Consider the following 25,099-nt stretch of genomic DNA (forward strand, 5'->3'; position numbering starts at 1 on the left):
AGACACCTGGCCAGATCATTCCCCAGGCAGAAAATATCAGGCATCCAGAATAACTGTTGACCACTGTTTTCACTTAACCAAGTAATTTCTTTTGGTCAGAACTTCAACTTTAAACTCTAAGAAAGAAATGTCATGAATGGAGAGATAATCCACTAAGATCTACGGCTTGGAAGAAACAGGCAGACTAATTTGGACCAACCCTCCTAGAGGACAACCAGAAAAATGGACAAAATACTAAATATCTGATCGAAGCTACATGTGGGCCATGACAGGATCCTAGCTTAGATGGCCTAACGTAATTGTCTCCAAAATGCTCGAGTTTTGTTCCTCATCCAATGACCCTTGGCTTGCCTTTGCCTTCAGTTCCTGTTGCTCCAAGATACAGGGGTTTCGTTGCCTAAAACAACTTTTTTCCCATGTGTGTGAAACACAGATTTATTTAGTCCTTCCCTTGATTACTTTGCACTCTCTTACAGAAATTCCTCAAAGATTAACAAGTCAGAGAACTGGGGCTTGGTTCAAAGTCATATTAACATGTGAATCAAGGTCACCATCTTGAGGTAAAAAATTTTTTTAAAGCAAAAGATGGTTATTTTGCTGAAGGCTGATAGGCAAGTGAAGGGCAAGCTATGTTGCACAGTACCTAACAACTAAGAATGCAACTCTTTCTCTTTCTCGGGTCCCAGCCACATTCTTTGCAACCTTCTGTTCTACCTTTTCTTTCTTTACTCATTGCTATTTTCACAAAGGAAGCCAACAGACCATCTTGACACTCTGGAAAGAAGAGGGTAACACTTCCCATGAACACAGCACTAAAAGGCAACCATGATCAAAGATGGCAGTCCTTGCTGCTTTAGTTTGTAATCTCCCCTAACATACCATGAAAGCCTCTAGCCTCTCCCACTTCTGACCTTGAGCCATAAACTGTGGCCAGGTGCTATGTGTTCCAGTTCTGTGAACTTAAGCACACCTCAAGTTTCTGATCCACTGTGAACAGTAAGGGGTCACATTAGATGGCCTTTTGGCAGGGTTCTGTGATGAAATGGCAGCTCCAGTATTCAACAATAGATACCTGAACTGTAACCATGTCCCAGAGCTAACAGGAGCAAGTGGAGGGGCCTTGTGTGGGTAATAACTGGTGTCTCTTTCTTCAGAAAAATATCATAGGAGCCTATCAAGTTAGCAAGAAGCCTCCAAAGTCTGCACGAAGTTGATCAGAATTTCAGATCCTAACCAAGGAACACTGTACTACAGTATTCAGACCCTGAATATTACAGAGCTTGCCAAGAAGCAGCTGTATCAAGAGATGGCCAACGTGAGAGGTTCAGTGAGTGGGAAACAGTCAAATGCTTATACTCCATATAGGATAACGGCAGTTGCCTAATCCTATGAGCTCTTTCCTCTCTGACCATCCTGCCTGGAGGTCAGCAGATCTCCAGTGTGTGGATGAGAGCTAACAAGCTAGGAAGAGTGACAAGAGATCAGGTGCTGGAAGAGGTGTTCTGTTCCCACACTAAATGTGAATCCTCCACATGCAGAGAAGTAAGCCAAGAGGTCCTCAGTGTAAACTCAGATGTTCATGGCTGCAAACACTGCAGGTTCCTCATCTCTAGGGAGCATTTTGTTGCTGCTTATGAAAACAACTGTCAGCCCAAAGGAAAAGCATTGGCTTAGGCTACTAGCACACAGTGACTTTAGAAAAGGTCTTCTTCTGTCAAAGGGAACAAAGATGTGATTCTTCCAGGGCCGCTGCACAGTTCAGTTAATCTGAATGCCCCATTTATGTTGTCAGGAGCTATCACTGCCCTCAGCTGTTTCTGACAACTACATGGAAACATGAGGCTCAGTCAGCCTTATGCAAGTCTGCCACCACTCTTCCACCCACATGTTTGACCTTCATTTCAGGAGCCAAGGAAGAAATTCACATACTCACAGAACTAGCTCTCAGCCATGGTAGAGCCTCAGGATTCAGAGGAAGAGGAGAAAAAAGCCAAAAAGAAATCTCACCAGGATTCCCTCACAGTGAACAGATTCCAAGGGACTTCATAGCAGCACTGAAGGCTACCATTACCTCATTCTGCTGCCTACTGGCACCACCAAAAAGCTGAGATCCATAGGGAGGAGCAGGGGCTCCATAGGGACTTTCCTCCTAACTTAATGTTCCCAATTTAGGAATGGAGGGAAAATGCACTGTTTGGTAATGTGCTGGAGCCTGTGCTGGATCGGGGGAGGTGAAGCTGAGACCAGTGCCACTGAGACTTTGATCTGTACAAGTCATCACTGCCTTTCCTTGAGCTGCCCGCTTCTCCAGCACTGAACCCAGTAACAGGTAACATATGAGACCTTTGCAAAGTTGAGCCTCTTGATGCTGTCAATAGGCAGGAACTCTATGCTGCTTTCTATCTTCAGCAGTGTCCGTTTTGTTTTAGATACCCATGATAAGAAATCAAGATTAAGAATGGGTCTGGCATAACAGATTAAATGCTGAGCTGGAACTCAGAAGACCTGAATTCTACTTCCAGCTGTAACACTACCTTGCTATGTGACTTACTTGATTTCTTAACTATAAAATGGGAAGGTAGAAGATAAATCTAAGGGTGTTCCAAGCTTCAACACTGTGTTACGCATGACTGGTCTCTGAAAGCCTAGCCAACAGCTGGGGGCAGAGACTCTGGGCTTCACTAGGACCAACTCCCCGCTCAAGACACTGCCACTTCCCTCTGTGGGGGAGACCAGGATCTTGCTACATCACCTCTCTGAGGTCTCTTTTCTCTCTATCCTTCTGTTTATGAAGGACATCAAGATCACTTATACATTGACAGAGAACCCAAATTTGTTGGTTAACAGATCCAGAACCTTTGCATGGGGAGAAAGCGATGGGCTTATCTGGCAACAAGGTTTGCCAGACAACACTCTCAGAAATCAAGAGGGGATAAACAGGATGAATTTCTTTCATTCCCCAACTCCCCAAGTGAAGCTGGTGACAGCTCCATGAAATAGGAGGAAGTACTGACAGGCTGCTGAAATTTCTCTCTCCCCTAATTTGGACCTTGCTGCCTCCCTTCAGAACAAGCCCTAAGCTCTGGAGCAGTGGGAAGATCTCCTACCTTTTGGTGTGTCCCAGCTCCAAGTCACTGCTGTGGTCCAGCCTAGGAATGCCAGGTTTATCTCATTGTCCAGAGTTTTCTGGTGAGCTCTACTGCAGGCCTTCTAAGCACAAGTTCCCTAGGCATCTCAAGTAGCCTATGCATATTGCTGAAAACATATAATAAGTACATGCTGGGGCCTCCCTTCCCCACAACGTGTTTAAGAAAATCTCAGAAATGCAGGTAGAAAAGGGAGACTTGAACTGGTGGTCTCAGCCTTTTAAATTCAACTGGACAAAGAGAGAACCTGCTGCTGACATGATACTTACATGCCACAAGGCTTAGAGTGAGGGCTGCCCAAAGGGAGTGAAGTCTGCATGCTTCCCAAGCTTCCTCCTGCAAAGGAGCTCCATGAACCTCCTTTCTCTAGCACCATGTGAGAAGATAGGTACTTTCCATTTTGTGCAAAATGCCTCCTTGCCAACAAGATACCTTAGGAACTTTGAATTTCATTGGAAAGTTATTTCCAAAGTTACAGTATTTATAAACATTCACCTTTTGAAGATTAGCTACTAAAACCCTGGCAGAATGTTCAGGCAACCCCCACTAGGCCAGCTCAGGCATTATTATTCCCAATCTTCTGTTTCTTGCATCATAGGAGAGCTCAGCTTCCTCCTCCTACATCAAGACAACATCTACAATGGGTTTTTTTGGGAGGAGCCCCAAACTACTCAGGAACCAGACCAAAGCTTGAAACCTGCCATAAGCATGCTGGGACCCAGTACGTCTAGAAATAACAGTAGAAGGGAGCATTCTGGAGAAATGTAGAAGCCTGTTAGTGCCAATGAAAGATACCTTTTTCCCTCACTTCAAGAGTGGAGGTCAATCCTTGCAAAGAAAGCAAAAAAGCCCATGTGGGGAACAAAAATATGTTGTCTTGTACCAGGCAATGTGATTTTCCACCCATCACCTGAGAAGGACCAAACAGAGGGTTCATAACCCCTATGGTCCTGTACTGGGCACCTGCCCCTCAACTTTGAGGGCTTTCTTCTCATAGGGTAGGGACAAAGAGGGTTGGAAGCCATGACCAAAGGGTCGTTCTCAGGGTCACATCATCATCCATCAAAGGCTGGTTCTGAGGGAAAATGCAACTAGTACAGCAAATGCTTGAAGGGTAAATACAAACTGCCATTTTACATTCTTTTTTAATGAATGACTTCTGGTACATGTTTTAAGTGCATTTTGCTTCAAGTATGAATGAATGACATGTACACAGTTTTCAAGGTGTTTCTTGGAGAATGTGTGGTCTAGTAGAAAAGGCTAACCATGCCTGGAAAAGGTCCCCACAGCCACAGCTACAAGCCAGAAAAGATGCAGTACCAGTCCCAGTATATCCTCAGATCACACAGGTCTCATCTCTCTTCAGATCCTGGGATCATGTCAGACAGTAGTGCCCCCAGGTCAAAGCCTAGACAAGGCTCCCTTAGGCACCTTCCGGTGAAGACTAGGAAGAAATGGCTCAAGTTGGGATAAGCCCAAGTTCTATATCTTCTAGCAAAAAGAGTGAGAGTTGTCCAGCAACGGGCTACAGCCTAGGAGGTGGCAGCAGCAGTATACACCATCCCTTTGCTTCAGGACATCCGGTCCAGAGGGTGGGCACAGATGTATGCTCGCCTCTCTAGGACTTGCTGGGACACTTTCTTGATCTGTTCGTCTAGATTTTCTGGAGAATCTGGGAGGGAAAAAGAGGCAATGGATGATCTTTCTGCACTGTGATAATAGAAATATTGCTGAAGCATTTTTTCCAGCAACGTCAGCCTGTGGGTGATTCCACCACCCCTCCAAACCCCCAGGATGTAATACGGGCTTCATTCTGAATAACAAAGGGCTCATCCTTTTAATCCCTAAGAACTCTAGATCTTGTGGGAGAAGGAGTACAATATTCAAACCTATTGCAGGAGAAAATATTGCTTCACACTACACAGCACATTAACAGTCAGGCCAGCGCCCAAAGCCAGGAACTACAAATTATGTGCCCTTCACCATCATCTCTTGGCAACAGGGCTGGGCTCTATAGGGGACACATGACACAAAGCCTTGAAGTCAGCAGGACTGTAAGGGTCAGAAGAATTTGAGCTGCACATTCTAAGACATGACCATATGGCTACGGAAGAGGAAAAGCATTCTAGACAAACTGAGCAGCACAGGCAAAGCCCTTACATGGTCTAGGGTTGCAACCTGGGCATCTGTGAGGAAAGCAGCTTCATTTCCACTGCAGTGCAGGGGTTTAAGGGCAGGTAAAATGCCTCCTTCAAGAACCTTCCCTAGGCAGATGCCAGCAGGGCCTGCACGGGGTTTTTGACAGAGCTCTCATCTGCAGGTATATGCTCCTGCCCAGCAGGCCTCGCTGTAAGTCAGCATGAGTCCTACTCAAGGCAGAAGTTTAAGTAGCCACCAGGCCCTGGGAGCCTGGCAGGGTCCAGAAACAGCTCGCCATCAATTGCCTAGAATCAGACCTTTTCCTCCCTCTCCCTAGCCACCTTACTCACACTTATCCAGCTGAGACAGGGCGAAGAGATTCTGGAAATAAGCTTCCATGCAGAAGATGTTGGCCAAAAGAACCTGCCAGAACCAAGGTTGGAGAGAACCCTGAAATCTCTAGGCCATGGGCACTCCCTCCCTGGTGTCTGATTTCTGAGCTTCAAAGAACTACTAGGCAGTTGGCTGGGGTCAAAGGCCTGACTCAGAAGTCACACAGTATTAGGTTCTAATTCTAGCCCTGAACCATACTACCTCTGTCCCAAGGGCAAGTTATTCAACATCTCTGAGTCTTAGTTTTCTCCTCTGCAAGAGGGACATCATAATTCCTATGGCCATGGGCTACTGTAGGACAATGCATGTAAAGACCAAACACATAGCAGGCACTCAGTGACTGCACCCACCACCTCCAGCAGGGTGATTAGGGCAGACAGGGTGAGGACGCTGGGTATGGGACTCTATTACCCACCCACCCAATTCTGTCAGGTAGGAAGATGAAAGGGAGTGGCCGTGTCCTGAGCAGTACAAATCCTCCCATTAGAGCTGGCAGTGCTCACCACAGGCCACGGCCACAAATCAGCAAATTCGCTAGCCTCCAGGTCAGCTGCTGTATGGACCCTGTACTTCACCCACTCACGGACCACAAGTGGGTGCTGAGCCCTTGACTTGCCCAGCCCTCTCACCTGAGATTTCCTGACTGAGCCATGCTACCCAATGACCCCTTATGCCAACCACAGGCCTCACTAAAGTGCAGTAGGACAAAGTCAGCAGGAGGCTGCCTATATGTGGGAAGGGTGGAGCAGGGCAGGGCTTACCTCATGATCATGGTTCCGGAGTCCTGCTCGAATAGAGCGGCTGGCCCGAGACAGTACAGCCGTCATGCCGTATAGGTTGATGAGGATGTTGGCTACCCGCTTCAAGACCATCTGCTCCTCCACAATGGTCTGGGAACACAGAGGCCCAGGATGGAGGCCCATTACCTGGGACCACCCCCAAACACACACACGTGCGCGCACGCGCGCGCGCACACACACACACACACACACACACACACAGTTCATCCTCAGGCACATCTTTGCCCATCTCTGAGCCTCACTTTATGTCCTGGTGGGGAGGGGCTAACGTTGCCTTTCCCTACAAGGGTTATAGGAGGTTGGCTCATAGACAGACGCCTTCTGTCTTCTCTTTATTCTGTCTAGATTTGGGCAGGAGTCAAGGCAAGACCAGGTTATAGGAACCTGGCTGAGACCAGAGGCTGGTACTTAATACACCTTCAGCCGCAAGAGCCTCACAGATCAGGTCCTGAGATTCAGGCCTCAGTAGGACTGCCCCTTCTGAATGCAGGGAACATCTCTTCACCTGGAAGTTGATCGCTCAGCTAGCTGAGTGGCCCCTTGGACAAGCAGCCACAGCCACTTCTGCCACCCCATCCACCCCTCCATGGTGACTAAGCTTTCTTTCTAGGCCTGGTTCCAAAGGTGAACACTTGGTAAAACATCATCTCATAGATGCTAGTCCCATCTTCCTGACCCCTAAGTTGGGGGGCCTGCCACCTCTGGGTCCGGCAGGGGCCTGGGTACCTTGCCAAATCGGAGCAGCAACGTCTCCACAGTGCGGCCAAAGTAATAAACATTCTCCTCAAGCTTGCTTGCACTCTCCTGGAAGGCAAGAAAGGATTCAGCTCAGCCCCTCTTCATGGTGCCCATCCTGTCCTACCGGCACAGGGCATAGCAGGGGCTCTAAGGCTCAGGCTCTGATATCATGTTGGGCTCTTCTCCATAACAGGGTGGAGAAAAAGGATATCAACTGTCCTTCAGAATGGCTGGTCCTCCCCAATGCCCCTGGTCTCATTCTTTCTGGGAAGAAGATATCCAACAGGCTACACCTGCTGGGCTCACTCACCGCAACACTGGGATGCACAGCTCCGAGCTTTCCTGTCAGCCCCAGGTCCACAGTTCGGCCCAGGGAGTCCCGCAGCCTCCGGCCAACAGTTTCAAGGATAGTGGTCACGTTGCCCCGTTTGAGCTCCCTGCAGAAAGCCCAGGGTCCCATGACCCAAGGCCCTGCTACTTCTTCTGCTCTCCAACAACACAACTCCCAGAGATCTAGGGCACCAGATCTGTTCCCACTCCTTGACTATGCAAAGCCATAAAAAGCCAATCCAAGCCCAACATGTCCCTCCCCTGGCCTGGGCATGCTGGACACGTGGCTGCAGTCTAAGCTCTCCCAGACTGTCAGACAGCAGCCATTCTCCTCTGAGGAGGAGACACACGTGCTTCCTCCACAAGGAGCTGAGTCACAGCCAGTAAGTACTCTGCAAAATGTCTGAGCAACTCATACTTGGGCTTCAGCAGTGATTTCTAACTTCTCTGGCCCCAGGATGGGGGTCAAGGGAGAGAGAGAAGAAACTGGTCTTGTGTTGGCCTTGGAGCCCAGCACCTGTTAAGGGGCACGTCTCATCCCCCAGGTTCTGAAAACAGAGCTCCCGTAGTGTGGGAAACAGGGGTTGCCAGGAAAGTGATCACCAGGGCAAGGTGATAAGGACTGCCCTGAGCAGCTGGCCCCTCCTATCACTTCAGGAAAAGGCCAAGCTCTGGAACTCTTTCAAGGGCCCACGCTCACTAGCCTAGGCTCCTGCCCCCTTCCTTCTCTCCAGCCAGCCAACAAAGCTCAACTCTGCAAGGCTGCACTGCCTCACCCCACCCTTGCCACCCCAGGGACTCAAGGAGCAGAGAGTGGAAATGGCACCTACCGGATCCTTGCAGTCAGGATGCGGCCAGCATGTTGCAGGCCTGTCAGGGCGATGTACATCCGGAGAATCTCATTAGTTCCCTGTGCCAGCAGTAGAGAGGTCAGAGGCTGCCCCACGGGGGAAACACCAGCCTACTGCATATGTGTGAATGGGCCATGCTACTGCCCACTTACCCGCAGTGTGGAGGCCGCTGCAAGCAGGGCTGTGACCTTTAATAGCTTCCACCACGCTCACAGTAATATCCAAGGTCCTCTACAACCTGGCTACTGGTCTCCCCTCCATCCACCCCTCACGTACTCTACCACCTACCCTAGCCCCACCCAGCAGGATTGGCCACTACTCCCACAAAGACTTGTTTATTCTATTCCCATTCACTTGGTGCTAGCAGGTAAGGTCCTGTCTGGGTCTGGCATGTTCTAGTTCCCTGCCCTTGGCCCAAACTGCCCTCCTCTAGGCCTGGTCAAAGTCCTTCTGACCCTAAGGGCCAAGTGCACTTGCATCATGAGAGTCCAGCCCCCTCAAGAGAGGCATGCCATTGTCCCTCACTCCCTGGTTTTTGGTTTCCTCCTGGGTCAGTAAGGCTGTACGATCAAGATAACTAGCACTGCAAAGGTTCCAGGATGGTGTCTAAGGTGTCTCTGTGTCCCTAACCCTCCTTTCTTTCCCACCCTGGATTTCTCCCAGCACATACTGAATGAACTGACTCCTTAGGCTTGTGGACTCATAGTGGACAGCAATTAGAAAGTGAGAAGTGTCAGGCTGAGGAAGAGATGACCCTGTTAAGCTGAAGCAGAAAACCCAGACCCAGAGAGAGCATTCAAGGCTGAACCCAGATATCCTACAAGAAGATCTTTGCTTGTCCCACCACAGCCAGCAGAAGCAAGTTGGCAAAGACCTGTGGCTTGGGAGTGGGACCCTGAGTGAGCTGCTTGTCCTCTCAGCCTCATCCACCTCATCAGCAAAATGGTGTCTAGACGAGGTTGTGAGGAGGGTCAAAAGAGAGAACTCACGAGCCAGTCTGGGCCCAGAACCAGGAGGCTTAAGGGTCCACAGTGGCGCAAGGTGAAACCAGCAGCAGGACATACACGCACCTCAAAGATGAGCAGGATGCGTGCGTCACGCAGCATGCGCTCATACGGGTAGTCCCTCATGTAGCCCGAGCCCCCGAAGATCTGCAGTGCCTCACTCACGCACTGCCAAGCGCCCTCTGAACTGAACACCTGTCAAGGACCCAAGAGGAAGGTTAACATGGAGTCACTGGTGCCAGCTCCCTTCCAAAAGGAGCACCTCAGGATGGGAATGGTGTGGCTGGGGATAGAGTGGGAGGCTCAGTATGGAGAACTGGGCTTTGGGATGAGACCAATCAGCAAGAGCTCTGACTGTCATGGTCTCACTGGGTGACCTCAAAGACGTCCTTTTCCTTTCTTGACCACACTGACCAGCTGTGGCTAAGGAGCTTTTCTCAGCTCAGCTTCCCTCTGGCTGTGCTGGGATTACCTTCACAATGGCAGCTTCAACAGAGCAGTCAGGACACCCTGGTTGGTCCAGTATCCCTGCAGTGAGGTAGGCCATACTTTCCATTACATAAGCCTTTTGAGCCATCAGGGCAAACTTTTCCTGCAGTATTCAGAAAAAAGCACAATCACGAAATAATTTACACGTGCTAAGAACCAAATCTGCCAACGAACAGAGAAGGTAATTAAGTCCAAAGCCTCGCTGCATAAAAGAATCAAGCTCCAGGATTCATAAAAGGAAATCACATTTGGTCTTCTTTCCCAATCACTACAAAGGAGTCACCAGTAAAGACAGCGAAAGCATACTTTTAATGCCCACAAAAAATCAACAAATGTGCCACTTGTACATAACCTTCAGTACCTGAATTAAACCAAATTCACTGAGGTTCCTGTTGAACTGTTTCCTCGTGCACGCATATTCAGCAGTCATTTCTGAAGAAGAGCAGAAGTTTTAAAAAGAACAACTTTCTGGTTGTCCTAAGATGGTTTCCAAAGGCTATCTATCATCACTGTATTTCAAATGCTTGGGCAGGAACTATGTGAAACGGGTCTACTGAGACCAAATACCCTAAAGGACAGAGCCCCACCCCCTTTCTAATTTATCTGGGTCAGAGGAGAGACCGTCCACTCCTAGTGGTGCGTCTAGCAGTGGACAGAAGCGGAAGTAGAGTTTGGAGTCAAGTACAGGTTTGAATCTGGCATCTGTTCTTTCAGCTGGTTGTCCACACCAAGCATCTTCACATCCCTCAACAGTACCACCAACTTCACAGAATTGTGAAAATTACATGAGATGCAGGTGGAAGGTACCTAGCACAAAGTCAGGCCCACAGAAACACCCTAGATAAAAGTAGGAGCAGGCTCACACCTGTAAACAGCTGTTCATCACCAAAGCAGGAAGGTAGTCTATTTTGAAAACTTTGATCCATAGCTTCAATGTGTATACTTGTAACTACATACTGTATCATGGGCCCAGCTCTGAAGGAACCCAACCGAATATGGTGGCATCTCACCCAGTCAGCAGCACCCTCCCTACTACAGTCAGCATTCTCCAAACACTTTCACAGATATGATCCAACCACAAACTGCTCCCCATGGTGGGCCTATAAGGTAAACAGGCACCCACAATCACACATTTCTGTGACTTGAGATCTCATCGGGGGTTCTACATCTTTTGGGGAGACAGTGACCATGAGAACCCCCATGAAACTCTTGTACTGAGGAATTTCCAGATGGGAAAGAAGTCCAGAGGGTTTCAGGGCCATGGGAGCAGCTTGATGGAGTCAGACAAGGCTTGAGCCTCGAATCTGAAAGGGTCAGCTTTTAGGCCAGGGACATGTCCTTGGAAAACCAGTTACCCTCTCTGCGCCTCAGTTTCCACATCTATAAAATGGATGTAAGAGCCCAAAACAAAGCTTTCTTGTCCCCACCTTGCCTTGAACTCTGAGGAACTTCATAAGTTCTCAGTGGTATTCTGGCCCCAGGTAACCCCCACCATCTGCAGCCAAGGTCCCCTGAATTTCTCTGTAGTCACTTCCACAAAGCAGACACAGTAATGCCATCTCGTGCCCAACAAAAACCCTATAGGGCTATTTTAAGTTCACTGGCAAAGGAAAACCCAGATTTCAGGTATCCTAACAGAAAAAAAAAAAGGGAAGATCCAGAGGCCGAGGGAAGTGGGTTCTACACCTGATCCCACTCCTCACCCACTGTGCAGAGTCACCTACAAAATGGGAAGCTTGTGAGAATGAGTGCTAATGTTAATGGGTATGTGGCTCACATTGGGATGTTCACTAAGTAGCATTGTTCTTAGTGTCAGAGCAGCAACTCCTCTCTAACGCTAATAAAATGTCCACTCCCCCCTCCCTTTATCCTCTGTAAATAGGTAAAATAGAGTGTTGAAACATGAACACTAGCCTTTTGAGGACAGACTTAGTGTATCCTCTGATCTAAAATAAAGCCAGGATCCTAAACTTGAGTGGGCTCATTTGTCCTGCTGGCCTGTCTCAGCACCAGCTTGCGCCAGGAACATGGCTAGAAAGGAGGCAGCAGGAGCAAGGCTGTGCTATAAAGGGCTCCTTTTCCTGCCTTACGTACCAATCAATTTCTTGAGCATCCCAGCCACACCGCTGCCCATGCCGAACCGCCCGCTGTTAAGGATGTTCATGGCCACCTGCAGAGAAAGTGTAGGAGGCTCATTACAGATTCTACTCCCTCAGAGTCCTGCTTACCCATACTGTGCTGGAAGACCAGCAGTGACAGACCATAATAGTATTTATTAGTTTTTAATAAAAAGTTTGTAAACAAAAGGCAAGTCTCTAGGGAATTCTGTGCCAGCATCTGGGCTGAGTTAATCATCCTGCCAGTCCTCACTGAGCGGTGAAAGAGCACAGTCCCAATGCTTCAAAACAAGGTCGCTCTGTCATTGTTATGGCTTTCACAAATATCCTTGGTGTCACTACCTCAAAAAGGAACTGGACAATCTTATTCCAAAAGAACAGCCCAGTTCTCTTAGTCCTCAGGGAAGAGAGTATAAACTAAGCTTTATTGGGTACATGCTGCACGCTACTTAAACTTTCCCAACAATGCTTCAACATCATTTTCCAGATGCAGAACCTGAGGTTCAGAGTGGTGAGATGACACTCCCAAGGTTACACAATAAGTACCTGCCTGACATCTAGGTCAATGCCCTCTCCACTGAACCAGCCCCTTATGCTGACATGGCATGCTCCTCCTCCACTAAATTCCTATAGTAATGACACAATTATTAAGTAGCTTTGTCAGCTTCTCTCCTCTTCCAATTTTAACGTCCTACCTAATGCAGATTGTGAGTAGCTGGTGATTAGGGACAAGCACACACTTGTGTACACATAGTTTCTTAAATATTAAACTATCCAAATTCATGGAATCATCCCCTTATAGACCACAAAGGGCATAGAGGCAAACAGCTGACTAGGCAAACGTGGTCAATCAGTGGTGTGATTGTAGACTAAAGGGGAGGGGTACACAAGTCCAGTGGGAATGGGGGTGTGTGTGTTTCTTTTTGGGGGGGTGGGGTGGCGGGGAAGGGATGTTGGGCAGCAAAGGTTCCCAAGGAGATCCCCGGGCTGGGTCTACGTGGCCATCCAAGCGAGGAAGGGGATCCCAGGCCACCAGCATGAGCTAGCTTCCTAAAGGACAGTTGTGACCTGCCAATCCTCTGCTCAAGCCCATGAGGCCCAATTAGAAGGCCTCAAAGTCAGGGCTGGGCTCTGGGTCAGAAAGGAATCTGTGAACTCTATAGTTTTCCTAAAAGCTCAACTGCAAATTCAGTGCTGCTTTTTATTGATTGTTTGTGTATGATCTGCATTAATAAAGCATGCAACCAAACTTGTGTTTATTATTACTTGTTAAATAAGCTGAATGGGAAAATCTCTCAAACATATCCTGTGGGGCTGTAGAGACTGAAAACAACTGCTCGAACTACTGGAAAGGAAAAATAAGTGTTGGTTCCAACACCTCACTCAGTCTGAAGACAGCTGGGAGATGTGGTGGACAAGGCTGAATGAACACTAGTGTCAGGCCCAGCCCTAGCACTGGATGGGGAGAGGGATTGGTAAGTCACAATGCAGTGTGATATTAAGATCCTGCCCTGCTTCCCTCCTGGGGACCTTCTAACCTCTAACTTCAGACTTCATGGATCTCAGGACATGGGAGGACACTGATAAGGACTGTGAAGAAAAACTAAATTCTCTCATCTTTATTCCCTCTTCCCTCATTCCAAATTGGCTTTCAAAAGTCAGCTCAGAGTTTTATGAACAAAATTCACTTCATAGCCTCTTCATAGTTTATTCTTCACTTCACTTAAAACAACAAAAATAAATATATAAAATGAAAGGAGAAAAGGATTTGATACTAGGTCTCATTCCCTGAGGATCGAAGACCAGATAGGTTTAGCTTTATCTGAAAAGAGGCCCAAGAGCTCAAAGAATGATCTTTCTACTTAACTTGCAGTCCTCTCTCCTGCCTCTCAGCATTTACATGATTTATCACCTTCTCCACTGTGAAATAGTTTCCTTCTATAATCTGCACAACTACAGTCTTGATCTCAATTTTCCCAGATCAAGATACAATCTATTCTTTCAACAGCACATTTCAACAGTATCAGTTAATTGTCTCTATGCCTAAGAGGTCTTACTATCATAAAACCGTCTGACTAGGTGAAGAAGCTCTTTTATCTCACATCCGTCACTCAATTTTCTTTTGTTGTGGGTTGCTACCTAAATCTGTGCCTCCAAGGCTACAGCTCCTTTTTACTCAAATAAATACTTTTAATTCCTTATTACAGTCAAAAATTAATTGTTTTATATTAGGATTTATTAATACATGAAAGAAATGCAGGCTATATTGTATGTACACACCAAATATTTAAGTGACATATACTCTTAATCAAGATCTAGAAAGATAAGCACCCAAATGTGAACAATGAATGCCAACTCTCTTAGGGACAGGTTTTTTTCTTTACTTTCTCTAATTAGCCTATTAAATTCTGGATTACTTGATAACAACAAAAAAAAAACTATCACTGAATGCAGACCCCTCTCTTTTTTGTCCTTCCTCCTCTACAACCCTTTGTTCCACATTCACTGTCATGGCATTTAACTGATTCTCATGGCACCCAGGAGGGGAGAAAGGTATTGCTCTGATCCCTGCTTCACAGTCAAAGTGGGGAAGGAGGCTCCCTAGGGTGTACATACTTATCCAGGTGATTCAGCAAATTACAGCATGGCCACCAAAAAAAAAAAAAAAAAAAAAGACAAAGAGCCCAATCTAAAAGTAGGCGAAGGATTTGAAAAACCATTTCTCCAAAGAAGATATGCAAATGGCCAATAAACACATGGAAAGGTGCTCAACATTAGTCATTAGGGAAAGAGGATGTGGAGAAATTAGAACCCTCATAATTTGGCCATGGGACTGTGAAGTGGCACAGCCACTGTGGAAAACAGCCTGGCAGTTCCTCAAAAAGTTAAACATCCAGTCACCATGTGACCCAGCAATTTTACTTCTAGATATACACCCTAAAGAACTAAAAATGTATTTGTTTACACAAAAACTTGTACATAAATGTTCAAAGCAACATCACTGATAATGGCCAAGAAGTAGAAACACCACAAATGTCCATCAGCCGATGAATGTATAAACAAAATGTGGTATATCCATACAATGGAATACTATTTGGCCATAAAAAGGCATAAGTGCTACGACTTAGATAAACCTTGAAAACATTATGCTACATGAAAGAAGCTAAACACAAAAGGCCACATATAGATTCCACTTATATTAATGTTCAAAATAGGCCAATCCATAAACACAGAAAGTAAAATAGTGATTGCAAAGGGATGGGGAAGGGGGGAAATAAGAAGGGATGAAATTTTTTTCTGGGGTGATGGAAATGTTCTAGAATTAGAAAATGGTAATAGTTGTACAACCACCAATGTGTACAACTGAAAATGGTGAATTTTATGTTATATGAATTATCTGTAAATAAAATCTATCATAATAAATCTGACTCCAAAGAAAAAAAAATTAAGGTAGAGACTAATGACCCAGGGTTGTACATTCAGAGAACCTTTACTCCTTCAATGCCCGCTGATCTGCTTTCCTATGCATGCCAGAGAGAGGAATCCTGTCCCACTCTATCCTAGGCAAACAAAGCCTCGCAGATGAATGCAGGGACCTAGTTCAAACCACACACTTCCTCTTCTGGGAGCTGATTTCTCTACTCTCCACCTTGCTGATTTCCCAATGGAGAACCACACATGGTCACCTGGCAAGCACAGGCTGGTCTGCTACAAGCAGGGATTGGACAGAAAGTTGAGCCAGCAACTCACCTTAAACCCACCTCCAACTTCTCCAAGAACATTTTCAATGGGTACCCTGGTATTTTCAAAATGAACTTCACAGGCTGAAACACATGATATTGAATGCCTTAAATACAAACCACTCTGCACTTGATCTGCAGGCATGAAATTCATTTTCATTCATTCATTCTACATCTACCAATAGGACAGGTACAGAAAGACAAGGTTTCTGTCCATGTGGAGTTCATACTTTGGTTAGGGAGATAAACTATAAACAAGATGTTATAACATTGTGGTAAGTGCTATGGATGAAATACAGCATGGTGACAGAAATGAAGGTTGGAGTGGAATAGATAACACTATTTTTACTAAGAGTTTATGTCAGACTTTCCTAAGATCAAATTTAAAGGATGAGTCAAAGACAGAACAAAGAAGCAAGACAGCACGTACTTTCTAAGGCCCCCATGGCAGATGGGAGTATCCATCTCACTTCATTCTGCTTTAATGCAGCCACACACTGAACTTTGGCTCTGTGGGAAGGGCAGATTTGCTTTTCCCTGACCATGACACCATGTTTGGCCATATGACTTGCCACGGCCAGGGGCATGGAGCCAATCCAACATGAGCAGAGAGACCTTAACTGTGCCGATTCAGTCTGGCTTGGCCCCTTGGGCTCTTACAATCTCCTGTAAGGAGAACATGCTGCAGCATATTCAAGAAAACACATGGCAGACCTGAACCCAACTCACAGCACCCGCAGACTATAGGAGAGAAATAAATGTCCAGTCCTAGGGCAGTTTCTCTGGCAGGTTACCACAGCAATGGATGACTAGCAGACCTTAAAGTAAGGATGCACCTGGCGTGCCAGAAGTGGAGGTCAGTGTGATGAGAACAGTCAGAGTAAGCACGGCAGGAGTGAGGGCAGAGGCAGGGAAGGAACGGGGGCTTACCTACTGTTTTCTGTCATAGTATGTTCTTCTATGTTATGTTATATAAAACCGGTGGACCCCAGCAACTCATATCACAGAAGAGGGAAGGGTAAAGAAGTCAAGGCTCAAGTAGCCAAGCAGCAGCCAAACCAAGTGTGGGCAACCAGGGTCTGCTGACCTTTTATTCTATGATTATGGCTGTGTTCAAAGAACCTGGTAGTAAAATACAGTGACATACCCATCTCTCTGGCCATCAGGGCCCCATTTATGGCTTAGCACATGAGCTGTGAGGCCAGCCCCTTCTCCTTACAGCTTTTGTTCCTTCACAGGCTGCTGGGTGTGAAGAGGACCCTGCCTCCCTCTCTGACCTCATCTTGTGCCACTCAACACCTCTCACAGGGCCACTGCACAATTCCAGTGGTCCACCACCTTCCCAGACCTCAGTGCCCCTAAAGTGGTACACTGAAGCAACCCTGCTCCCTCCCTCTACATCAGTCACTCTGGCTACATTTTCCCTACCAACATACCTAGCTCTTTCTTATCTCAGAGACTTTGAGAATGCTTCTTCCTCTGCTGAAACATTTTCAGTAGTATTCAATAGGCAGCACTAGTCATGGTAGTAATATCAGTAACAGCAGCAGCTAACATTATCAGCTTCAAAGTATACTAAGCATTTTAAATACAGCGTAATGCTCCCTTCTCATGTTACCTTCACGAAGTAGGTTTTATTGGCATCCCTTTCTTTTAGGTAAGGAAACTGGATAAAAGCAAACTACCTTATTTAAGGTCACATAGCTTCTACGTGCCAGAGGTAGGTTAGAGCTTGGGGCCCTGTGACCCCCATCTCTGCCCACCCCTCAGAGCCAAGCAGATGGTGGGGCAAAAACCACCATCCAGAACACAGCATTCCCCCAAATGAGGTGGCAAAAGGAAGTGGGTCCGGAGGTGCCAAGGGCAGTATGCAGTCTCCTGCAGCAAGACACTCCATGATCTGAGCTAAGAGACACATAAGTAGAGTCCTATGAGGATGCTGCTGAAGGTCGAGGGCCACTTACAAGACACCAGCCTCAAGTGGACCAAGCACTAACCAGGGGCTACAGGTAGGCCTGTGCAGGTAGGAGAGCGAGGAAGGAGAAGGTTCCAGGCAGGAAATATGGGGATTTTCTGTGATGAAATGTTTACCTAGGACACCCCACTATCCTTCTTGGTGTCCACTATCGCCTCCCTCACAAGGCTGAGAGCTCCGTAAGACTGTGACTATCTCGTTCACCTCAAAATCACCATTGCTTGATGCATGGAGAGGTGCACAGTGTTTGTTGAATTAATGAGTTAATTTCAAGGACCTCCTCTGCAATGCTATGAAGAGTCATTGTGGGATTCTTTTTTTTTTTTTTTTGAATTTGAAAATTTAAGTATAGTTGGTATACAGTATTATATTCGTTATATTAGTTTCGAGTGTACAATACAATGATTCAACAATTTTATACCTTACATGTGATCACTCCACTAATTCTAGTAACCATCTGTCATTGTGTAAACTTATTGCAATATTGTTGACTATAGTCCCCTTCCCCTTTTCTCTCATCTCCCACCCCTCCCTTCTGGTAACCATCCCTTTAGCTCTGTTTCTACAAATGTTTTGGTTTATTTGTTCATTTGTTTTTTTAGAGTATACATATAAGTGAAACCAAAAAGTATTTGTCTTTCTCTGTCTGACTGACAGCATAATACTCTCTCAAACCATCTATGTTGTCATAAATGGTAATTTCATTCTTTTTCACTGCTATAATAGTCCTCAGTGTGTGTGCATGCATGTGTGTGTGCACACACATGCCCACACACACACCTACCTTCTTTATCCATTCATCTAAAGATGAACATCTTGAATAACAAAAGACCTCAAATAGTCAAAGCAATCTTGAAAAAGAAGAATAAAGTTGGAGGTATGCTCCCTGATCTCAAACTATACTGCAAAGCTATAATAATCAAAGCAGTATAATACTGGCACAAAAACAGACACATAAATCAATGGAACAGAATAGAGAGCCTCAAAATAAACCCTCACTTATATGGTCAATTAATCCATGACCAAGGAGGTAAAAATATATACCAGAGTAATGACAGTGTCTTCAGCAAGTGGTGTTGAGAACACTGGAGAGATACATGTGAAAAAATGAAACTGGACCACCTCCTTATACCATACAAAAATAAACTCAAAAATGGATTAGAAGTTAAATGTAAGGCCTAAAACCATAAAACTCCAATTAGAAAACACAGGAAGTAAACTATCTGACATCAGTCTGAATAATATATTTTTAGATCTGTCTTCTTGAGTAAGGGAAATAAAAGCACAAATAAATGAATGGAACTTCATCAAACTAAAACTCTGCATGGTGAAGGAAACCTTCAACAAAACAAAAAGACAACCCACTAAATGGGAAAATATATTCACAAATGATATATCTGATAAGGGGTTGACATCCAACATTTATACAAAACTCATACAACTCAATAACAAAAAAAAATAAACAATCTGACTGAAAAATGGGCAGCACACATGAAAAGATATTTCTCCAAAGACATACAGATGGCCAACAGATATGTGAAAAGATGCTGAATATCACTAATCATCAAGGAAATGCAAATCAAAACCACTTCACACCAGTCAGAATGACTATTATCAAAAAGTAAAGTGCATGCGATGGGAAGGATGTGGGAAACCCTTGTGAACTGTTGATGGGCCTGCAAACTGGTGGAGCCCATATGGAAAACAGTATGGAGATTCCTCAAAAAACTGAAAATAGATAAACCAAATGACCCAGCAATTCTACTTCTGGGTATTTATCCACAGAAAATGAAAACACTAATTCGGAAAGATACATGCAACCCTATGTTCACAGTAGCATTATTTACAAGTAGCTATTTTACCTTGATATAACAATGGGGCTAAAGGGTATCTCTTTCTCTCTCTCACTGTCACACACACACACACACACACACACAACTTACTGTTGGAGCCGCGGATTCCTAACTTATCGGCAGGCTTCCCATTAGTGACTCCACCAAAGTTTCTCTCTACTATGAATGCTGTGATTTTGTCCTTTACTGAGCTGTCAGAATCAACAACCTTGGTCTTAGCAAACACGGTAAAAATATTGGCCAGGCCTCCATTGGTGATCCAGACCTAAGGAGAAAAAAGCAAAAGATCTTTGGGAAAAAAACGAACTATCGAGAGCCACCTCTGAGCTCCATCTTTGCCACAAGACACTCCAGCTGCCCATCCATCAAACTTTAGGCCAGAATGTAAAGTCCTTGGCTCTCAGTAAGCCGAGTCTGCATGAACAGAAGATAAGAGCTCAACCCAGTCTCCTCAGAACAGATTTTTCCCAAGAGACACGTGTGTGTGACTGGGGTGTGTGTGTGTGTGTAGAAGAACAGTCAATGGTACTAAGATAGCTCAGGCTCTAGCATGAAATGACAGGTTTTCCCCAAGAGAGGGTGGTGGGGGCAGAAAGGAGCAAGGAGATGGGATAGAAGAAAGAGGAGGAGGGAGAGGTAAAGATGAAGAGACTTCTCAACACAATGCAATATATGAAACTTATCTGGATCTTAATTTTAAAAAAATGGTTGAAAAAATAAAAAGGTATGAGATAATCAGGATAATTTGAACACTGACTAGTGAGAAATTATCAAGTTTTAAAATGTGATAATGGTATTATGACTTTTTAAAAAACTGCCCTATTTTTAGAGATAAAAGCTGAAACAGTTATGGATGAAATACAGAAGCAGTGACGCTGACAGAGAAATAGAACTGGCTATGAGCTCATACTGCTGAAGCTAGCAGATGGGTACATGGAAGTTTGCTACACTGAACTTTTGTATATGTTTTGAATCTTACATAATAAAAATTTTTTAAAATCACCCAACAGCAGCTCAAGAAGGTAGATGATACTGTGGAAGCATGCAGACTCTAGAGCCAGAACTCCTTAGTTCTAATCCTGGTCTGCCACAAAACAGACATAGGACATTGGCAGGTCACTGAACCTCTTCGAGCCCCAGATTCTTCTTCCAAAAAATGAAAAGTAGCATCCACTCAAGGGGTGATGGTCAAGAGATGATGTATATGCCCTCTGCAATCTCTGGTGCATGGAAAACAGTCAGTGCATGATGGTGGTAAAGGTCATGACTGAGACCCCAGAAAGGCCATGGAACTGTACCTTGGATCCGTTGAGGATGTAGTACTTCTTATCTTCACTTAACGTAGCCCTGGTCTGGATAGAGGCAGCATCACTCCCACTGGGGTGACAGAAGTAGACAGTTGAGAGTAATACTGAGAATCAAAGAGAATGGTTTGGAGGGCCCAAAAATGTAGGATTTTACTTCAATACAGGAGTTGGCAAATTTTTAAAATAAAGGGCAGTGGAAACCTGGGCTTAGGTTTAAACACAGAAATATATGCTCAGAACAGGTTCATCTGAGGTCCTATGGGGATGAGTTCAGGGCATCCCAGATTCCTAAGTAGAGGGAAGATGGAATGGAGTCCAAGTAACAGACTTGCCATCAGAAGTCCTGAGTCCTGCACCAGCCTTATTATGTCCTGCTGCATGACCTTCGGCTGATCATACAATTTCAATGAACCTCAGTCCCTGATCTGTAAAATGGGGATACTACCAGCCACCCTATATACTCTGAAAGTTGCTTTTAAGTCTGAAAGCATATCGTATGTCAGATGTGTTGCAAACCACAAAATAATTACTTAATAGGTGCTGTCAGGTATGTTACCTCATTTGTAAATCTCATTGGAACAGAAATAAGGTAAAAATAAGAGAACTGGTAAGAAAGTTGTTCAGCTGACTCTTAGAAGATTTCAGAGAGGGAAGAAATAAGTCACCATCTATTCAGCAAAAACCACAGCCTCTCATTGCAGTGCATCCTGTAAGATACTGTTCCATGGCACCTCCCACCAAGGGGCAAACCTGGCTGGCTCTGTCAAGCAGAAGGCAGCGATGTGTTCCCCAGATGCCAGTCTGGGCAGGTATTTGGCTTTCTGCTCCTCGCTACCAGCCAAGATGATCCCCTAAAAAAGATACACACAGGCTGATTTAAGCTGTAGAGACAGAAGAGTGTGTGATATGTGCTTATAGAACATGGCTTCTTCTGAAGAAAATACTTCATACAAGAGGCAACACCTTAAGCTTAGAGCTGGCAGCCTCAGGTAAAAAGTAGGGAGCTGCTGGGAAGGATGAGGAGCCAGACTGCTAAGGAGCTACCACCCTAAAGTGCACACTCCAGGGCAGTCTGGGCCTGGAGGCCTAGCAGAACTTTGGGGTCAGACTCAGGGATTTTTATCACAGCTCCTCTGTTTCCTGGCTAGGTGGCCATGGGTAAGGGATGCCACTTTTCTGAGCCTCCATCTCCTCACCTACACAGGGAATAATCCTATCCACTGGAAGGGTGGTTTGGATGAGAAAACATGAAGACATGGGAATGCTAGAGCCACCCTTGACATAAAGAAGATGCTCAATGTTAGAACTGTCCTACCCCCTTCTCAGTGCCAATGAGACGTCCACTCTTTCCATTGAATGGCTACATGGAGCACAAAAACTCATGGGGTGTGGGAAGCCAAGCACATTGCTCACTCAGCTGCCTTTGGTTTATACATTGAGCAGAAATAACTCAAGTAACTGGTCATTTGCTAAGAGTTGTGTGACACTAGATCTGCCCTAAAATGCTCCAAACCCAGTAGTGTGAGGAACACATGCACAAACAGCAGGAATGACATGCTCAGGCCCCAAGTGACTCAAGAGCTCAGGGTGGGGAGGCTCACTTTGAGCCCAAGGTGAAGGCAGGCTCCACAGAAGCAGGCACATCAGAACTGTGTCTCTGAAGGATGGGTCAGTAGTGAGGGGAAACAGAAAAAGTATTCAACAGGAAGGGACAGTGCAACCAAAGAGCCACTGCCTGATTGTGAACTGAGCATTTATGGTGTGGCTAACAGAGAATGTGCATGAAAGAGGCATTGTAGGGCAAGACTGCAGGAGCAGGCGAGGCCTTCCTCTAAGACCCTGAGACAGCAAGCCCAGTTTGCTTCCTGAAGGTCTTCTGGAGTCACTCACTGGCTCCAGAAGACCTTCAGGAAGCATCCCCAGATACTTGACCTTGAGGCCGATAGCCTGGTGTGCTGCCAGGGTCACAGCGATCGACGCATCCAGGCTGAAAATTTCCCCTAGCCGTGCATACATGGTGTTGGACAGGCCTAGGCCACCTAGAAAAGAAATAGATCAGCTTTACTTATGGTCCAGCTTCAAATTCCTCCCATTAAAGACAAATGTCTTTACTGGTCTTTTCTGATTATAACAGTAATGCCAAATCACCATTTTTTAAAAAAAATCACAATATAGAAAGGTACAAAGAAAACAAAAATTACCCATAAACATCCTTCAGACTTTTTCTAGGCACATGAGCATATATAGATATATTTTATGTTAAAAACATATCTATAATACAAAAATATAAAAATACCTATACATCACTTAATATGTTGCGAACATCTCCATCACAGATAAAGATCTGTGGACATCTGAGAATGTCCATTCCCAGTATATAATGGACTCTAGGATAGATTCTCTGCCATCACACTACTGACATTTTGGGATGAATCATTATCTGTTGTGGGGGACTGCCCTGTGGAGGTTTAGCAGCATCCTTGGTCTTCACCTACTAGGTGTCAAAGGATCCCCCTCCCCCATTGCTCTGACAACAAAAATGTCTCTAGACATTGTCAAATGTCTCCTGGGGGACAAAAATCACCCAGGGTTGGGAACCTGGAATAAAAAACAAAGCAAGAAAAACAAAATTCCATTGAATGTGTTTTGCATTTTATCTTCAACTTCCACAGATGGATGGTTGGTGGCCTTACGTGCACCTTACAAATGACAAACTGAAGCCTAAGTTCACGCGACCAATATGTAGCAGGACTGGGCCCTCGACTCGGGGGCATGTACAGATGCTAGCCCTGGAGCCACCATTCACACACAAAAGGAAGGACTGAGTCCCTGCAGGGATGCATAGTGGTCCTGGTGTATATTCCTATGAGTCCAATGGTGGTATCCAGGGAAGGTCAGGGCTCTACAGTACCACCACCCCTCCCACTTCAGTTTCAACCAAAACATTTTTACTTATTTCATATACTGAGGGAGTTGGTTTTGTTTGTTCAAAAAATAAATTCTGATGTTTATTATCCCAAGAAATTTATCACTAAAATCATGGGGGTCATCAATTACATGGAGAATGAAGACAGGTATGTGGAGACTGTTGGTAGAAGAGGAACTGAGGGGCAGGAAGGAGTCACACATCAGCAGGCACGGCTGGAAATTCAGGCTCAGTTGGTGTTTCTCTCTGAATGAGGGAACATTTCCCCAAAACTTTTTGGGCATGAGCATAAGGTTGCTGTTGCCTTAATTTCCCAAGGAATTAAAAAAAAAAAAAAAAAAAGGCTCCAAACATTACCATTATCATCTCATGAAAGAGCATTTTCATACCACAAAGTAGGACATAAAACAATAAGGTATGGAGACTTGTGCAATCTCGTACCAATATAGGCATGAGCACGTGCACACACACACACTCTCACCCAATATGTGTTTGCACAGGAGACATACAGAAGTAAAAAGATGTATCCCAATTTTACATAGAAATCGTTTGAGAAAAAAATTGAGTACTTTTCATCAATCAAAAAATTTTTAAAAAATGATTTTAAAGGGGATATATAATACTCCTAACCTAGCTCTGACTAGCAGCTTTCTCGAGCTATTTCTGTTTTCTCAAGCACTTATGTTGCCCAGTTGATGATGGACGAACCACCATTCTCTGGCTCTACCTGTACCTGCTTTCTATTCTAATATTCTTCATAGCCCGTGTGTTATGGCAAACAATTCCCCTGTTGCTTGTGAGTTTTAACACTGACAAGTCTCAGATGTCTGGGAAGAACTCAGTCTCTTCCACCTTACTCAAAGGCTACAGATATTTGATAAGAAACAGGAAGTGCAGTTTCTCCCTACAGAGGTCTGTGCTGCATATTCCACCACTAGGGATAGAAACATCACTGATTATTTTGTCTTCTGCAGAGATAAGGTAACTTTTTTACACATTTGGAAATGTGGAAGGTATTTCATATGATGACAAGTAAGATATACCATTTAACAGTTTAAAACAAAGTAATAAACATACATATAAATTAAGATTTAACCTAATTAAAATATGCCTCAGAATGAAGGAAATTAGGCATCACAATGGTTTGTCCTAAGTTTTCATATTTTGTTTCAAACTGGACCAGCTCCAGGAGAGGTACAAGTGGGAATTTATTCTACAGATACTGAGGGCCCCCCAACTCTTATGGCTGCCCAAAGAGCAGGGGGAGGCCTAACTTTAGTCTCTAGAGATA

The 25,099-nt window shown here is 45.2% G+C and overlaps 1 protein-coding gene across 2 annotated transcripts in view; it reads right to left on the reverse strand.

The window, feature by feature from the left end:
- Positions 1–4,272: 4,272 nt before the first annotated feature.
- ACAD9 (acyl-CoA dehydrogenase family member 9) overlaps positions 4,273–25,099 on the reverse strand; it is a 43,861-nt gene continuing 23,034 nt past the window's right edge. For both annotated transcript variants that reach the window (XM_016157881.2, XM_016157882.2), the window contains 15 exons: positions 22,815–22,921; positions 21,633–21,733; positions 20,874–20,952; positions 19,666–19,840; positions 15,758–15,831; positions 11,985–12,060; positions 10,252–10,322; positions 9,874–9,993; positions 9,468–9,596; positions 8,377–8,456; positions 7,527–7,653; positions 7,205–7,282; positions 6,440–6,568; positions 5,636–5,708; positions 4,273–4,818 (listed from right to left, as the gene is read on the reverse strand). In XM_016157881.2, the coding sequence (XP_016013367.1) occupies positions 4,718–4,818; positions 5,636–5,708; positions 6,440–6,568; positions 7,205–7,282; positions 7,527–7,653; positions 8,377–8,456; positions 9,468–9,596; positions 9,874–9,993; positions 10,252–10,322; positions 11,985–12,060; positions 15,758–15,831; positions 19,666–19,840; positions 20,874–20,952; positions 21,633–21,733; positions 22,815–22,921 (1,520 nt within the window). In that variant the 3' untranslated portion in view covers positions 4,273–4,717. The remainder of the gene's footprint in view (positions 4,819–5,635; positions 5,709–6,439; positions 6,569–7,204; positions 7,283–7,526; positions 7,654–8,376; positions 8,457–9,467; positions 9,597–9,873; positions 9,994–10,251; positions 10,323–11,984; positions 12,061–15,757; positions 15,832–19,665; positions 19,841–20,873; positions 20,953–21,632; positions 21,734–22,814; positions 22,922–25,099) is intronic.

This window comes from Rousettus aegyptiacus, unplaced genomic scaffold (genome assembly GCF_014176215.1).
Source record: "Rousettus aegyptiacus isolate mRouAeg1 unplaced genomic scaffold, mRouAeg1.p scaffold_m13_p_4, whole genome shotgun sequence".
Taxonomy (NCBI): Eukaryota; Metazoa; Chordata; class Mammalia; order Chiroptera; family Pteropodidae; genus Rousettus; species Rousettus aegyptiacus.